This window comes from Rhamphochromis longiceps, linkage group LG7, assembly GCF_057381845.1.
Source record: "Rhamphochromis longiceps isolate RC_006_pf linkage group LG7, R_longiceps_female_GT1.1, whole genome shotgun sequence".
Lineage (NCBI taxonomy): Eukaryota > Metazoa > Chordata > Actinopteri > Cichliformes > Cichlidae > Rhamphochromis > Rhamphochromis longiceps.
Genome location: NC_140563.1, coordinates 65717692 through 65732819, shown reverse-complemented (window position 1 = coordinate 65732819; position 15128 = coordinate 65717692). Strand labels below are relative to the sequence as shown.

General features: G+C 38.5%; 1 protein-coding gene across 1 annotated transcript; it reads left to right on the top strand.

The window, feature by feature from the left end:
* The first annotated feature begins 11363 nt into the window (after positions 1-11363).
* On the top strand, positions 11364-12501 carry LOC146666715 (eotaxin-like). The gene is made up of 3 exons (XM_085411405.1): positions 11364-11452; positions 12012-12135; positions 12263-12501. The coding sequence occupies exons 1-3, from the start codon at positions 11392-11394 to the stop codon at positions 12351-12353; spliced, it is 276 nt and encodes a 91-aa protein (XP_085267531.1). The 5' UTR covers positions 11364-11391; the 3' UTR covers positions 12354-12501.
* The last annotated feature ends 2627 nt before the right edge of the window (positions 12502-15128 follow it).

The window sequence follows — 15128 nt, the reverse complement described above, 5'->3', positions numbered from 1 at the left end:
ATAAACTGGTAATTTAAAGTCTTTATGTTTTTAAATCAGACATTGGCTCTGTAGGAAACAGAAAACAAAGATTTTTTTTCTTTTGGTTCAAGCTGAGGATAAGTAGAATTAAAAATAGCCTAAAGTTTGTATTCCCATCTATTTTATCTATCTATCCTAATCTATTTTATTTTATCATTATGTTAATAAAGCACAAAGTTCAGCCAATCCTCCAAAGAGCAACTTTTTACTTTCTTACTTTTAGTACATTTGAGAGCCTGTACGTTTTTGCTTTTACTTGAGTAAAGACGTTGAATCAGTACTTCAGCTTTTACTGAAGTACGTTTTACTAATAGCATTTGTACTTCTACTTAAGTACAGGATGTCTGCACTTTTGCCAACTCTGGTTATTTCTCTTCATTTGCTCCCTGTTAAATCCAGAATCAAATTTAAAGTCTTTCTCACATATAAGCTTGAATAATAAGCTCATCTTATGTCACAGACCTCAGAGGACCTTATCACTCCAGCAGAACACTTTGGTCACAGACTGCGGGGTTAGTTGTGGTCCCTAGGGTTTTTAACTTTTTTTTAGCTTTTTTTTTCCAGCTTTCAGGCCCCTCTTCTGTGGAAGCAGCTCCCAGTTTGGATTCAGGAGACACACACTATCTCTACCTTTAAGATTAAGCTTAAAAGTTTCCTTTTTGACAACACATATAGTTAGGGCTGCATCAGGTGACCCTGAATCCTTCCTTAGTTGTGCTGCAATAGGTGTAGGCTGCTGGGGGATTCCCATGATGCACTGTGTGTTTATACACCACTCTGCATTTAATTATTTGTTAATACTTATCTCTGACTTTCTCTTTTCAAACTACTTTCTCAAAACCTCTGACTCGTCAGACAAAACCTCATGATTGCATGGGAACAGTTTTATCAGCAATAAAAACCACACAGTGTCTTCAGATCACATACACAACCAGTCAAGATAATAACTCTATTGAGCATCCGTTTCACACCGCAGCAAGTGATGTACCAAAACACGAGTATAGTGTAAAGATTCAAGATTATGGTAGCATTGTACTTCCCTCATTTACAGGTGATACGTGCTGTATATGGCTCCAGTCTTAGACTAATGAATGTGGACAGTTTCACATTCTCTCATCCTGCTTGGTTTTGAGACGCATAAGTCAAGGAAACATTATAGTAAACAATGAATTATGTAGATTACTTTTATAAGTAAAATTATGGTGTTCTACTTTCTTTCATTTGGGTTGTTACAGTTTTATCACAGAGAATCAAATTTCATCATGATTATTAGAAGTGATTTATTGTGGTAGATCTCACTCCTCCTCATCTGCCTCCTCTCTGATTGTTTCCTCCCGTTCTTGGTATCAAACCTTCAGCTCACTGGAACTCGCCGGTCGCTTTATTAGCAATCAGTGTGAACGATTTTGAGTTGTCGCGTTCACGGAATGACAACAGAGCTGTAGTCGTGTTGTGTTTCCTGTTGTTACCATTGAGTGAGAATTTGTTTCGAGCTTTTTGAAAAGAATTTAAATAAGAATTGAAAATTGTGTCTAACTAGATGACAACAATTTAAGGTTTTGCCAAAAGAGTGATTGATTCAGGGAGTTAGTTTTGGAGAACCAGAGTTTGTGTTTTAGCAATACAAAAAAAATAAATAAAAAAATGCTGAACACACAGGACGAGAAAACGTGTGAAGCTGCCCTTTTTCATAAGCAAACTGCAGTATGAGACATAGACTTTGTGTATATGTAAATATATCTCTGAAGGTAGTGTATATTGATGTTTTTATACATTGATTTCTGATTTTCCTGCACATTTTTGGAGATGACAACACGCCACGTGAAGCTGGAAAGGCTTGATTTACATGTCCCGACTCTGTTTTTGTAACCAGTGCTGAGCTCTGGTATTATCCTGACGTTTTATGAGTGCAATCTGATAACATGCGGTTCTCAGCACTGATAAAATTGTTTTGATGTGATTGTGCGGTGTAGCCATGAGACTCAGAGGTGAATGTAGTTCGTGTTCAAAGTGTAAAAGAATTAATGTTTAGTTTAGTCTTGCACTCAAAGAAATAATTCATTTTATCTAGCCACGTATATTCCATCTAAACAAATCATGTTATGTTAATCTATCTTGATTGTGTTGTTTCAACACGATATATGTTTGTAGGTTTAACATAATATTAATACATATTAATATTAATAACATAATATCTCACAAGGAGGCTCACGCCTCTTGGCTTGATGCCCTTCTACAGCCGTGTCTGGCTCTCCTTCTTTGACAGTGGTGGGACACATAGTAAACATTCCAGTGGACTACCTCTGTGACCTGAATGAGCTCTTTTCTGGGGAATTAAAAGAAAAGGTTGCAAGAGTCATCAAGATGCACAGCACCATGTAAGTTTGTACGTCATTCTTTAGAATTTCGTGAGTCAACTCAAAAAAATGAAATTGAGTGGTTGCTACATGCACAAGATCCAAACTTGTAATTTGAGCTAAATAATTCCATGTTTCTATCATGTAGCATCTGTCAGCCTGTATCATGTCATCTTGTTGAGATGACATGATACAATCTAGTAAGAGCGGTTAGTTGCCTGGATCCAGCCACTCTTACTAGATTGTATCATGTCATCTCAACAAGAACAAATTAAGTTGCTGAATTTCATGCAGATGCTACATGATTTAATTCTGTTCACCATAGAAACATTGAATTATTTAGCTCAAATTACAAGTTTGGATCTTGTGCATGTAGCAACCACCCAATTTCATTTTTTTGAGTGATTTGGTCACATTATAAGAAGTGGGTAGCTTCTGAGAAAATAAATAGGCCTTAGCAAGTGTGAAAAACTGTAAAGAACTTGAGGAAATAATTTTTCTTTTGTTTTTTTTAACATAGAACATGTTTTTTTCATGTGTTTTTATCTATTATCACACACACACACACACACACACACACACACACACACACACACACACACACACACACACACACACACACACACACACACACACAAAACTAAATAAAAACTAAATCAAGGTGACAGAATGATCGTGAAGAAAAGGTTGCAGATGCAAGCACGGAAGTGATTTAGATGCACACTTGCTCCTTTACACCACTGAACACAGATAAGATCTTGTGTGCATGAAGTTACGATTACTTCACTTCACCACACATACATTTTCATTAAAATGGGGGAATGACTCATGACAAACATGTTTTAGTGGTTTTGTTTGTGCATTTATAATGCAATAGTCATTATGCAGTCTAAAGCACCTCTTTATCTTATCTTTAGCTTTGAATACAAGTTTTTACAATAATATAAAGAATAAACAACACATACAGTCAAAACTATTCCTTTAGCGAACAGTCAAACTGACTAGAATGTGAGTATCCAAATGTGAGGAGCACTACTGAAAACTACACATGAGGCTGAAATGAAAAGAAAATATTCAGTTGTGGAAATCAGCAAAAATGTATGAACGACTATATAGAGTTCTATAAACAGTGTAAACTGTATGTAGAAAGATAGACGTGCTTTTTGTAAGATGCTGTGTTCCTGTAGACTGTGTTCCTCATCATTGTTAGTAATCAGTCCACGACTGTTGTGTCATCTCCATCTAATGGAGTTTTTCACATGGACGGTTTCGTGGTTGAAGACAGCATACAGGCGAGGGAACAGCATACATCCATGGGGAATGCCAAGGTTCAGGGTGACAGGGTGCAAACATGACACTCAGGGGACATTTCATGTGGACCAGAGTCATCCTTTCACTGTGGCCAAAGTGAGTGAAACTGGCCTGTGGTCATTTAGACTACCGGTACTCACATGTTTCTGCTCAGGTATGGGCTCAGTGGTTTTAGATTTGAGGCAGGAAGGCATGATTGCTTCGGTCAGGCTGAGGTTGAAGATTTCCCTGAATACCTCAGCTAGCTGGTCTGCACATGCCTCAAGTACACGTTCTGGGACACCGTCAGGCCCTGATGCTTTCCAGTTTCTGACTCCACGCAGTGCACTCCTTGCTTTCCTTCTGTTCGGTCTCAGCTCCAGGTGATCCGGCTCCAACTGAGCCGTGTGTCTAGTGCCAGTGTTAAAATGAGCAAAGAACATGGTTAAGGTCCTCGGGCTGCGTGTAATTTGTTGTTGCAGTGTTGCATTATTTTTATCTGTGTGAACCTCCAAGTATCTGCTTCCCCAGATCATCACTAACACATGGTCACACTGGTCAGAAACATACACACAAGTAACCTGCTGTAGCAGCATTCCTGTTGTTTCTTCCTCTCACAAGGAGGCTCACGCCTCTTGGGTTGATGCCCTTCTACAGCCGTGTCTGGCTCTCCTTCTTTGACAGTGGTGGGAGACATAGTAAACATTCCAGTGGACTACCTCTGCGACCTGAATGAGCTCTTTTCTGAGGAATTAAGCTCCTAATTAAAAGAAAAGGTTGCAAGAGTCATCAAGATGCACAGCACCATGTAAGTTTGTACGTCATTCTTTAGATACTTTTTAAATGAAACCGATGACAAAATGAAAGATGAATAATTTATGACCCACAGAAAACTAAAGAAAGAAGGGAGTAAACAGATTTGTACTTTTTATTTTTTCCGTCTGCATGTTTATCAGAGTCCACACAGGAAAAGATCTGCTGCAAACAAACTTTCCCGTGGGCTCAGGAGCTCTATCAGCGCTACAAAACTGAAGGCAGCTGCTAGCCACCATGAAGATACATGTCTTTTAACCCATAACAACTTAATATACTATTAGTACATAATTGTTATAAAATATATTATTGTGTACATCTAACTTGCCTTTTCTTCCTGACCCTTGTGCTGCTGTAACAAGCAAATTTCCCCAATGTGGTATTAACCTCCTAAGACCCAAACTCTTCCACGGCATGCATTTTTAATTTCTCTTTGATAGTTGGGCATATTGGGGCCCGATGAACGTAAATACAAAGAATTACCAGATCTTTTTTTTTTTACCTTATTTTTGTCTTTAAGAAAAATAAGAGCTACATATGAGGATATTCGTTTAAAAATTTGGTAGAACAGTAGCAGTATAATGTCCTCGTAGGTGGATATCAGGCCCTTGTAGAGCAAAATTGAGTATTTTGATCTAAATAACCCAAAATGTGATGTCCACATATGTGGACGCCAGGTCCTAGGAGGTTAATAACGTTTATATCAGTCTTTGTTTTAAAGCTCTTTTACTACATAATAATTTGATAAGCTGCTGTCTGGTTTTAGAATCTCAAAGGTGTGAAGATTTGTTTGTTGTCAGTTATTGGTTATGAGCACGGGACATTTACGTTTCATTGGACCTATTTTCACTAAAGGAGACTCCTTACACTGAGGGGTTTATGTCTAGTTCTTTTGTGTATGATGTGACTTTTTCTCCTGCCTAATATGTTTTTATTTTCTTATAACACACATTTAAACACAGCCGAGTTCTTCCTAATGGTCAGAAAGTACAAAAGTCTGAGGTAACTAGTAAACATATCTGTATTCCATCTGTTTAAATAAAAGACTTTAAGGCAGTCATCATGCACAGTGATTTCTATTTTTTTACATATCCATCATTGTCAAACATCTGGATGTTTGAAACTCCACCAGTCCCCCAACCTGACCTAAATAATCACTTTCCTGATGAGTTTATGGGCTCAATCTCTTTTTTGGGACATGCTGAATAAAACATTAAAAGTATTTTCTATTTCTTTTTTTCTTTCTAAGTCCAAAGAAGAATTACCCAGGGTATGCTCAGTGAGCATGCAGTCAGCTCCACCTTTTCTTAAGTCGTTTGGTTTCAGAAAACCAAGATGACGACTTTGGAAACACAGACTTCAAGGCTTCAAAACGAGACTTCACACAACAGGGAACAATCAGAGGATGAACTGTACATCATCCTCTGATTTTGGACTGTATTTTATGAATATGTTAATGACATACAGTGAAGAGGTCCAGTATTGTGCAGAGATGAGACCACCGATTGGCTCCAGCTGCCTGTCAGAACAAGCCATTCAGGCTTGTTATGAGGGGGAAACTACCCACAGAGGCCCAAACTGTGTTATATACCAAGCTATAAATAAGCTTTTTAATGCTGTAAAGTAATGAGTCTGTGGGGATTAGCTCCCTTTTTGGAAGCCGCCTCATGTGTTGCTGAAAGTAACTGTAACTTTTGCCACTTCCATGCTGGCATCATATTTCAGCTTGAGTCAATCATGACCCAGGCTAGCCACTTATCAATCAAAGGGTAGTTACACCCTAAAGCTTGTTATTTCTTTTTTTACATTAAAAAAGAGCCATAATTTACAAACACACTTTATTAAAGACTGAAATTTGTTGACTGATGACATCAGCTCATCAGGAAAGTTTTTTCTGAGTCATTTCCTCATCAGCTTCCAGACACCAACTTGCCTCCTGCTGATCATTAGAAAAAAACCTAGAGACTAACTTTTACTTACAGTCTATGTTGCAGACATTTCCATCTAATGGCATGTTCCCAACCATCACAGCACAGTGTTACTGTATCATCAATGTTCTGCTGGAAACTTTCACTGGAACAGATTCAAGCATGTTATCTGATTGTTGAGGTTCTCTGACTAATACTAGAAAATCTTTATTCAAATCAATAAAAAGCACCTTGAGGTGAACCGATGCTATTTTCTGTAAACCTGAATTGAACCAAGTGTCACATGACCAATTTTAAACATGATCAGTGCATCAAATCTGCTGGAGTTCCACCGCTGAGTGAGAAACAGTTGGCACGTAAAAACATCTTGTAATTCAATATTTCTGATTCATTTGGGGTTCACATGGAAACATGAATCAAATGATGAGACAAAATAGAACAAAAAGCTGCTACTAATATTTTACTAATATTTTTTTACAGATTAATTTGCTAAACATTACTAAACATTTACAAATCAGAAAAAATGCTCTCATAGTTATCCAGAGACAAAAGCTGCTTTTCTTTGTGACATGTCTTTACAACCATTAAGAATGTGTTAAAAATAATTCACAGAAAATTTAAAAAATAGTGATTTTTTTTCATGTGTCATATTGCAACTACTAAAAAACCTAAAATGAATCATTGCAGTCTTGTTTCATGTTCATTAAGTGCTTGGTATTAGCTGTATTTAAGCATTAATAGTGATTTCTTACTATAGGCTTCATTCACTCAGGCTCTTTTTCAAACACACATTTACACACTCTGATGGGCGCATCGGGGTCGGCCTCGGGGTCAGCTTCGTCACCATGTTTGGAGTGCAAAACTATTTATAAACAAAATGAAGAAATGTTGTCAGGCAAATTTTGTGAGGTGAGAAAGTGCAGCGTTTCCTGTTGAGACGCTCGGTGGACTTGATGCTGGAACCAAAAAGTTCCTGAATCTGGCAAACATGACATTAAACGTTATCACCATGCATAGACTGTGCAACTGTTGACTGATAAATGTCAGCTGAAACCACAGAATCACTGCTAATTTCACAGAACTACAGCACATTGTCTCTAAAAACAGATTCTCATGTGAGAACATGCAGCTCTGAGTCAGCTTGCAAAGGGCACATAGTTCATGCAGTTTATATCGACACTGTACGATCAGGGCACAGGACTGCACATGAGCCCGAAATAATTGGACTAATTGGTTTAGAGACACTGAGCAAGTCAGAGCTGCACTGAGGGGGCAAAGTGCTTTGCATGTGTAAGAACTCTGACTGCTGATGATTTGGACAATCCTCCAAATAGAGCGTTACGCCAAGAGCCGAGGCTCGAGGAACCCCTGACTGATTTTTTGCTTGTGCCGATCTAAAGCTACTGATTGAAACTGAATAATGAAGCCTTTGAATTAAAATATTATGACACGCAGTCAAAGGAAATGGCGATCGAGCTCAGACTGAAACTCCGTGTGAGTCACTGTTGATCTACAGGTTACTTTTATCTTTAGTAAGAGCTATTTCTGTGCTATGATTGGTTAGAAACCTGATTGGTACTTATCACAAAGACCATGAGATAAAAGGTATTCCTTCAGCTGATTAAAAATAAAAATGTTTTCAAATATTTTGCTGATATAAAGAAAAAATCTATAATTATTCAAAACTGAAAGATACAGCGCATTTGAGAGAAAGAGGGAAAACTCCTGTCTGTTGATAATATTTATTACTTGATTTATAAAACACACACACAACCACACACACGCAGAGGTAACATAAAGAAAATGCATAAATAAATATAAATATATAAATAATATTATAAATACAAATAAATGAAATAAATAACAGCAGTCCATCCACGTGAGCCTTTTCCCTCACTTTGCTGAAGCAACATGTTCAACAATGATTATGTGAAACCAAAGGCCAATCCGGTCTCATGATCAAATACAAAGAAAAAACACAATAAATAATTTCACTCTGAATTATGCTAAAAAAAAGACAGATATGTGTATTTGTGTATTAAAGTTGGAGGCTTTTACTTTGAATAACCTTTAGCTTTACTTTTTAGTTAAAACTGTGTAGGTGAGACCAGAGCTGAGAATCATAGCTGTAATTTTATGCTGATCTGTGGAATTTCACACACGCAAATGTGTGAAATTACAGACGCACCACGCACATGTACCCAGACCCATGCGTTGCGTAATGGGTATTATATTTTACAATTTTACAATACCCAGATATGCAGTCGTTGTGTGGATTCCTCTCTGAACCACAAGCTGCTTCCTTGTGATAAGATCAGGGGCAACAGGCTTACAATGGAACACACAAATAGCAATCTCACACAATCTTTTCTGTTTGTCGCTGTCATCTATATCAGTCGAGATGGTATCACGAAAGGTGCTGGGCTGTGGTTAAAAGAGTACATTCTAATTTCTCAGATCTGCCTCTCATTTACTGGGGCTGCTAAAAGGTTAGAGACATTTTACTGCAACTTTTTACTTCATCATTGTTTCAGTTTTCTCGTAATAATGATTCACTGCTTTCTTTCAAGGAAACGCCTCCTCAGAGTGCACTTCAGTCACCTCGTTGACCACTCTACTGTTTTAATCACAATTCCAACATTTTGAGGCACTGACTTCTTTTTTTTTCTTAAAGTTACATTAAATATATATATTTAAGACTTTTCTGAAGTGGGGGAATGGGATGGGGTGATGACACACTGTTTTTTGTGGCTCTATAATTCCAAAATCGTTACAGATAAGGAGGAAAGTGCAAACTCCTATTCAAATTTCATGGTGAAATTAGTGTATAAATGCAGTTTTTTTGTTTCTGGCTTCACTTACAGCTGAACTTCAGAAAATGGTGATGGAATATTTTTCTGGGGCGTCAACCACAAAGCAGCACGGAGGCCAGCGACAGGGTTAAGGTATCTGCTTTTTGTGTTTTACTTAAGTCTCTTCTGGTGCAGAGCAACCCAAATGATGTTTGATGCAAAAGAGAGAAAATTTGTTCCTATGATAACAGTTGCAGTGGTTACGGTCTGACCGACTAATGCTCGTCACACCAACACATGAACAGGAACTAAAGGTTGTGGTTAAACATTTGTCTGCGCCTGTTCATCTCTGAACTGTCCTTCACTTGTGAATAAAACAGTTTTGACTGGTGTTTGTTTCTGTTTGTTTTGCATGACTTTCCCATAGCTACTCTGTTCTGTGGAATTCATTAAATAATGCTTTCAGAAATAAATCCACACCACATGCAACCACGTTGACTAAGGCTCAGCTGTCAGTGAAGCACCAGTAAGAGCACACGTGCATGCTGGAATATAAAAATGGATAATCTGTTTTTCACAATTGAATTCAAATTCAAAGTTGCAAAGACTTATAAAAGAGTGCACTACCCACTTTATTACGTATGCCTGTTCAACTGCTTATTAATACTAATCAGCCAATCATATTGCGGTACTTTGGTGCATTTAGGCGTGTGCACGTGGTCAAGACAATTTGACGAAAATTAAACTGGGCGTCTAAATGACAAAAGAAGGTGAATTAACTTTGGCTGTTGGTGCCAGATGGGCTGGGAGCTTCTCCACACAGCCATGTCTAGAGTTCACATAGATTAGTCACAGTCTAAATAATACAAAATATCTTCTAAGCGGTTCTTTGGGTAAAAATACACTTTTGATGTGAGAGGTCAGAGGAGAGAGGCCAAACTAGCTTTCGTTGCAGTTGTCACGTTTGCTTGGCTGGAAAAAAAAATGCTGGTTTGATTCGAGCTCAAATGCTGTTTGAGGTTGTGTCAGGAAAGGCATCCTGTGTAAAACCAAATCAAACTACTAACAACTAAACTAGTTGTGCTAGCCCCTTGTGTCAAGGAAGAAGCTAAAATCAGCCTCTTCATCTTCCAGCTGATAGAAAGGCAATGGCAGATACAGAAGAGTATCTCTGAACACACAACATATCAAAGCATGAAGAAGATCGGCTTTGTCTGGTTAGTCTGCCTGATGGTGGATTAAGAATTTGGTTCAAATAACATGAGATCCATCCTACCTTGTCTGCTGGTGGTGGTGTCATGGGGTGTGGGATATTTTATTGGGCCTCTTAGTGACCACATCCATTACTTTTTAACCACAGTTTACCCATTGACTGACAGCTGCATCCAGCAGGATGGTTGTCGTGGTCCCAGGCTTGCCCATAAAAAACTCACAACCCTGGGTCCACACCCATGTGCCATGTCATGAAGCTCAAATCATCTGAAACTGGTTTCTTGAAGATGACAGCGCACTCACGGTACTCAAATGGCCTTCACATTCAGATGGAGAACCTTTGGGGCTTGATGGATGTGCAACCAACAAATCTGCAGCAAATATTTGATGTCAACATGGACCAAAACCTCTGGGGAATGTTTCCAGTATCTCGTTGAACCTGAGGCATGAGTGCTTGAGTCAGTTCATAAGCCAGATTGATTCAACCTGGTGTGATCAAGGTATAGCTGATAAAGTGTCAGGTGACTGTGATGTTGAGGGGGTCTGGAACCTCATACCAGCAGCTGTTTATCATTTCAGTTTTTAGAAATAGAAAATTTCCATTTTGCTTCCATTGCTTCTGAGTGAAGCAGGTGCCTATGAGTACTGTAGAGTCATGTGACTCGAGAACATATGGTAGTGAAAATGGAGTGATCGTTGTTAGTTGAGTTGAATCCATGTTACATCCTTGATGTTATCTATTTCTATACTCAAGGTGGAGGAGCTGCAGAGGTGTTGCTTGATGGGTGATTTTTAATCTACGTGTTTAAGTGACAAAGACATCTGTGTCTCTTACACTTCCTTTTACCCAAAAAGGCAAGTCACTACGACAGATCTGTTAAGACTGCCCTATTTATGAGTGTGGCAAAGCATTAAACTTTCAGATCACTTTTTAGAACGACAGCCAAAGAACATCATCACATCCAGAGTGAAGTCACCATGAAGGCCACAGTGGGACTGCTGCTTCTGCTGCTCACGGTTTATTGCTGCGCTGCTGCACGTAAGTCTGTCAGTCTGCATGTGGCTAAGGATAAATTACACCTGAGGCACTTTGATGTTTTTATTTCAATTTTCATCTAATTTAATAGTAATCATCATAAATTGCATGACTTACAAGGTTTGCATTTGACTAAATTAACCTCAGATTAGTTATGGTTTTTGGTGTGCTGTTATTTTGAGTAAATACATTTAAAAAGGTTGTTGTTTGGCTTTGGTTATAAAATATGCATGCGTAACAAAGATGCATTTGTACCACAGACATGATATTAGGTTTTCAGATGTCATGTTACAGAGTTAAAGTGACATCTGAAAACCTAATATCATGGATGAGGACCTCAAGGATGAGGTTTTGCATGGTGTCAACTAAGATGGATTTTGCAGGGTTAGCTTGTTATCATGAGTTGTACACTCATAACTAAGGCTGTGTTTAATCACTCATAGAGTCAGAAGGCCTCTGGCTATTTTTTGTCCAGAGGCTTCTTAGCAGGTTGATTCACGTAATTTTAACATGAAGGATGCTGAGGTCACTGAACTGATGTGGCTCTTTTTCTTTCTTCCAGCTGAAGCATTGGATGAGACAGCTCCTGGAGAATGCTGTTTCCATTTCTTTACAGAACGCATACCAGTGAAGAACATAGTCTCTGTCACCAAGACTCACAGCAGCTGTCTGGAAAAAGCATTTGTGTATGTCACCACAATGAGTAATTAGATTAATAATAACAGTTTCTGAACACAAAACAAATTGCACGAACATTTTACTGAGACACAGCGTAATATTTTCAGTACTAACTCTTTTGTAATATCCCTGCAGGATCCATACAGCCAAAGGAAGACGCTTCTGCGTGGGCCACAGTGTCACCTGGGCTCAAGATGCTTTTAAGAAAGAGCAGAGCAGTGACTAACAATGCTCTTCAGTGTCCACGATCAAGCATAATAACAGGCTCTGTTATGTTACTCTTCACTGCCAGCATTTTTATAATGACTGTATTTTACAAGACGCTTTGCAAAGCATAAATAAACCCATGTTCTCTTGATTTGCTTGCGATCCTCTCCAAGAATGTTTCAATTAAAAAAAAAAAAAAAACAAGCATCTGCAGTTGTGGTCAGAAGTTTCATGTCGATGATGAGTGTATGTAGTGTCACATTAATTTTGGGACTTTTAATTATTTTTTTTGAACTCAGGAATCTCAGGACGAGTGTACATGAACTTGTGTACTGTAAGAACATGCATGGATGTTTTTAACTTAGTGAAAGAGGTTTCATCGTGGGTAATTAAACATTAAGAAAGTTAGTGAATAGTTAATGAAGCATTAAAACCGCACAGGTCAGCCGTTTGTCCCGGGTATGAAGTGAGAAAACATTTGAAAAGTTTGTCACAACATAGACAGACAGGCACTGATGTCAGGATATCCAGCTCCTACAATGAAGCCTGCCTTCCTCACAATTTTGTACAGGTGTGAAATGCCCCTCTTCTTCGTGCCGATAGAAAATCTGCAGCAGCGTTTTGCAGATGTTGAAGGAGTCTGTGCTGACTCCTGCAAGGCTTCTCTGCCTCCCTCGGCTAGACTCTGAGTACCTTCTGCATGCACTTGAGCTCCTGCTGATCACCAACTTTCACATTACCTGTGATCCAGGGCTTGTTGTTAGCATAGCAATATACAGTCCTTACTGGAACAACAACATCCATACAGAAGTTCATGTTGCAATAATAATGTATACTTTATTGATCCCCGTGGGGAAATTAATCTCTCTGCATTTAACCCATTCACTCAGTGAAGCAGTGTGCAGCCACTAATCAGGTGCCCAGGGAGCCGTGTGTAGGGACGATACCTTGCTCAGGTGCTTCTGGGTAGCCATTCAGTGGATTCGAACCCTGACCTTCCAACTACCTACTGAGCACAACATAGCCTGATATGGGGTCACAAGTTTTTCACTCCTGGAACAGTACATGCTACATTTTGACATTTATTTTTTTTACCATATATTTTTGCAATTTCACCATTGGATTTTAACTGAAACAGTGAAGGGCATCAACAGATGTATAATATTAATTAAGAATTGTAGGCATTTTTATTCACAGTCCTCCATTTTCAGAGGCTTAAAGAAACTGAATAATTGAGTGAGAGCAGTTTCATGGCCAAGTGAGGCCTGTTCCTGGTATTACGTGACAAATAAGCAGTTTAATGTCTAACTTGTCTTAGAGAAGACAGAAGATTTTTTAAAAAGTGGATGATTGCAGAAAATCTTCCCTCACATCTTGAGGAGAAACGTGTATCATTCTCAAACTCGACAATCAAGAGAAACGTTCATGAATGGGAATACAGAGTTTACTGATGGCGGCTGCAGTCAAAGAAGAAGATCTCAGGAAAGAAATTCTTTTTGTTGTGACTTTTATGGAGTAAATTACAAAAATGAACAGGAACGACTAGAAAAAGTGTCTTCCAGATTTATGAGACAGACCATCTGCCCATTCCCAGCATGATCCCTCAGGAGGCCAGCTTTTTTTATGGTCAACCATAATAAAGCTCTAGTTATTTTAATCTGTGAACAGATTAAACAGCAATTTTATAATGACTGTATTTTCTAAGATGTTTTGCAAAGCATAAGTAAACCCACGATTGTTTTGCTTTCGATGCCCTCCAGGAATCTCTCTAATACTGTGGTCAGAAATTTACATACACTCATTATGGCCAGATTGGGTGTACATAAACCACAACTATATGAACACACGGAAATTTTGAATGAAAAGGATACGCTTTAATTGCAGGGTGTTTTTGAACAAATGACATTGCTCACTGGGCACATGTGGACTCTCACGGTCTAAAACTGAATCTGCCTGCACTCTGACAGTATAAACACTAGGGAGAGTAGTGTTTGTGCGGTGTTATAAAAGGGGCGCTGCAAGGTTAGAACACTCATTGCTATGAACCTGTTATGTTTTGATGTGTGTGTGTGACCTCCTGCGTGCAGTAATAAATAGCTTGATCACAGCTCCTACCGTGTTGCAGACTTTATTTACAAAGTTCCACGACAGCTGGAGCAGAAGATTCAAATTAATAAATAATATCAATAAATCTGCAGGAAGTGTGTGATGTTATCATGTCAACATGGATAAAAAATCTCTCCAAATGTTTTCAGCACCTTTTTGAATCTATACAATGAAAAACGTGATACAATAAATATGGTCCAACTCAGTACAGTGTGCATAACTGTGTTCACTGAATGCATATATGTGTGCACATATGCAACCTGTTACCCTCCGAGTGACGAGTTACTGTCATTGCTGATTGTAGCGGGTGCCCACTACTGCAGAGTCATTTGGCTGGAGAATAAGTAGTAACCGTGCTGTCCAGTGTAGCGAGTGATGTATTCACCATTTTTGTGACCAAACAATATTTACAAAAATAAATAAGAAAGTCAACTTCATAGTTAACTCAGTAAAAATAAACATAACTGAACTTAAATCAGCAGAAATTATGGTCACATGCACACAGCTATACTGACCTGGTCCTTTCTCCCACTAACACCAGAGTTCTTCTGCTATCCAAACAATTTCTCCTCTGAACTATTCCATGCAGTAGGTAAGACAAATATTACCATTCTCATAAACGTATAATGCTACTCTTTATTAGCTATAAAAACTAAGGTGTAGTCAATACATATCACAACAATAAATC

What these genes read in the sequence shown, in the direction of transcription:
- LOC146666715 (XM_085411405.1), top strand. Translation starts at nt 11,392, where the DNA reads ATGAAGGCCACAGTGGGACTGCTGCTTCTGCTGCTCACGGTTTATTGC. An exon ending in TTATTGCTGCGCTGCTGCAC is followed by an intron (nt 11,453 to 12,011) that starts GTAAGTCTGTCA and finishes TCTTTCTTCCAG; the next exon opens with CTGAAGCATTGGATGAGACA. An exon ending in TGTCTGGAAAAAGCATTTGT is followed by an intron (nt 12,136 to 12,262) that starts GTATGTCACCAC and finishes ATATCCCTGCAG; the next exon opens with GATCCATACAGCCAAAGGAA.